This window comes from Natrix helvetica (genome assembly GCF_964273705.1).
Source record: "Natrix helvetica genome assembly, chromosome: Z".
NCBI classification, from domain to species: Eukaryota; Metazoa; Chordata; class Lepidosauria; order Squamata; family Natricidae; genus Natrix; species Natrix helvetica.
In genome coordinates, this window is record NC_138554.1 from 32,320,860 (window position 1) to 32,323,374 (window position 2,515).

The following is a 2,515-nucleotide window of genomic DNA, read 5'->3' on the forward strand; positions in this document are numbered from 1 at the left end:
TTGTCAGGAAAAGGTCATTCAAAAGTGTTGGGGACTTTCACAAGGAGTGGACTGAGACTGGAGTCAGTGCATCAAGATCTACCACACACAAATGGATCCTGGACATGGGCTACAAATGTCGTTTTTCTCTTGTCAAGCCACTCCTGAACATCAAACAACATCAGAAAGTCTTACCTGGGCTAAAGATAAACAGACCCCGTCTGTTGCTCAGTGGTCCAAATTCCTCTTTTCTGATGAGAGCAACTTTTGCATCTCATTTGGAAACCAAGGACCCAGAGTATGAAGAAAGAATGGAGAGGCACACACTACAAGATGCTTGAAGTCCAGTCTGTGTTGATTTGGGAGCCATGTCATCTGCTGGTGTTGGTCCACTGTGCTTCATTAAGTCCAGGGTCAATGCAACCATCTACCAGGGGATTTTGGAGCACTTCATGCTTCCTTCTGCAGATGAGCTTTATGTGGATGTTGACTTCATTTTCCAGCAGGACTTGGCATCTGCCCACAATGCCAAAAGTCCCAAAACTTGGTGCAATGACCCTGGGATTACTGTGCTTGACTGGCCAGCAAATTCGCCTGACCTGAACCCCATAGAGAATCTATGGGGCATTGCCAAGAGAAAGATGAGAGACATGAGACCGAACAATGGAGAAGAGCTGAAGGCTGCTATTGAAGTACCCTGGTCTTCCATAACACCTCAGCAGTGCCACAGGCTGATAGCTTCCATGCCACACCACATTGAGGCAGTAATTGCTGCAAAATGGGCCCAAACCAAGTACTGAGTACTTATGCATGCTTAGACTTTTCAGAGGTCTGATATTGTTCTATGTACACTCCTTATTTTATTGATTGCATGTAATATTCTAATTTTCTGAGATTGTGGATTTGGGGTTTTCATGAGCTGTAAACCATAATCATCACAATTATAAAATTATGTTTCACCTGTAAATGTAGATATAGATATAGTAAAAAGGACTTTATAAAATATATGCTTTAAGATACATATATAAATAGATAGATAGATAGATAGACAGACAGACACAGACAGACAGACAGACAGACACAGACAGACAGACAGACAGATGGATATAGATGATATAGATATAGATATAGCTATGCCTATACATATGTACATATTCATATACCTATACATTTGAAGAAATGTTTATTTCCAGCATGCACCACACAACAGTAATTAATAAGATTTTAGGAAAGTTTTATGCATGGTTTTCTATATATGTCTGGCAATTATTGCTGAAATTAACATTTTATATCAGTTCCCTAATATAAAGGCTATACAATCATAGATTCATAACTGCACCTAAATGAACAAGATGTTCTTAGAAGAATCTTAGAAACGTAACAGCCTTGATAGAGCATTTTTAATTTCTTTATTTCTCAAGCTATAGATTAATGGATTTAGCATGGGTGGAATAATGGAGTACATTATAGTAATTGCCAAATCCAGGTGAGAAGGTTTCTGAGGTGGGGATCTAAGATACGCAAAACACCCAAAAGTTACAAATACAGATAAAACAGTGACATGGGGTAAACAGGTAGACAATGCTTTTTTTCTCCCTTGAACAGAAGGAATTCTCAGGGCAGCAGAGAAGATCTGTATGTAGGTAACCACAATGAAAATAAGACTACCAACCACAACTAGAACACTAAAACTTAGAGCTCCAATTTCAGCTAGGAATAAATCAGAGCAAGCAAGCTTCAGTAACTGTGGGATTTCACAGAAGAACTGATTGACAACATTGGAACAGAATGGTGATGCAAAAGTGCCCCCAGTATGTAACCCACCATAGAAGAAACCAGCAATCCACACACTTCCAATCATTTGTATGCATGCTCTCCTATTCATTATCAGTTCATATTGCAAAGGGTTGCAAATGGCAACATAGCGATCATAGGCCATGACTGTAAGAAGGGCAATATCACAAGCCATAAAGGAGATAAAGAAAAGGACTTGAGTAACACATCCAGAATAAGAAATGTATCTGTTGTTCAGCACATAATTGATCATGATTTTAGGGATAAGAACGGAGACAGAAGCAACGTCCTGGATGGCCAAAATCATTAGAAAGAAGTACATGGGTGTGTGGAGATGGTAATCAAAAACTACAGCAGAGATGATAAGAAGATTCCCTGTTAGGGTCCCTAAATATAAAGTCAGAAATAAACAGAAATGTGCAATTCGCAGTTCTCTGATTGCCGAGAATTCAAGGAGCAGAAATTCAGAGATGAATGATTGATTTGCCATTTCCAAAAATTAATTAAGAGGGAATATGTCTGCTGCAAGAAAACAAAAAGATATATTAAAACCACAATCTCTTATAAAATAACATTTGCATTTGAATATGAACACTTCTGGTGATGTGGGGGAGACATGAAAAAACTTATAAAATGTTTATTGGAGGTTCATGATCAAAGAATATTTTCAGGGCTTTTATCCACATAAAATAAATATGTTATTAAAGAATATCTCTGCATCCCTTTCCCTGATTATTTTTTT

At 38.1% G+C, this 2,515-nt stretch overlaps 1 protein-coding gene across 1 annotated transcript; it reads right to left on the reverse strand.

Annotated features, from left to right (window-relative positions):
* Window positions 1-1,348: 1,348 nt before the first annotated feature.
* LOC309381749 (olfactory receptor 14I1-like) lies at window positions 1,349-2,263 on the reverse strand (the record flags this gene model as incomplete). The annotated part of the gene is made up of 1 exon (XM_081933034.1): window positions 1,349-2,263. The coding sequence occupies one exon, from the start codon at window positions 2,261-2,263 to the stop codon at window positions 1,349-1,351; it is 915 nt and encodes a 304-aa protein (XP_081789160.1).
* Window positions 2,264-2,515: the final 252 nt, after the last annotated feature.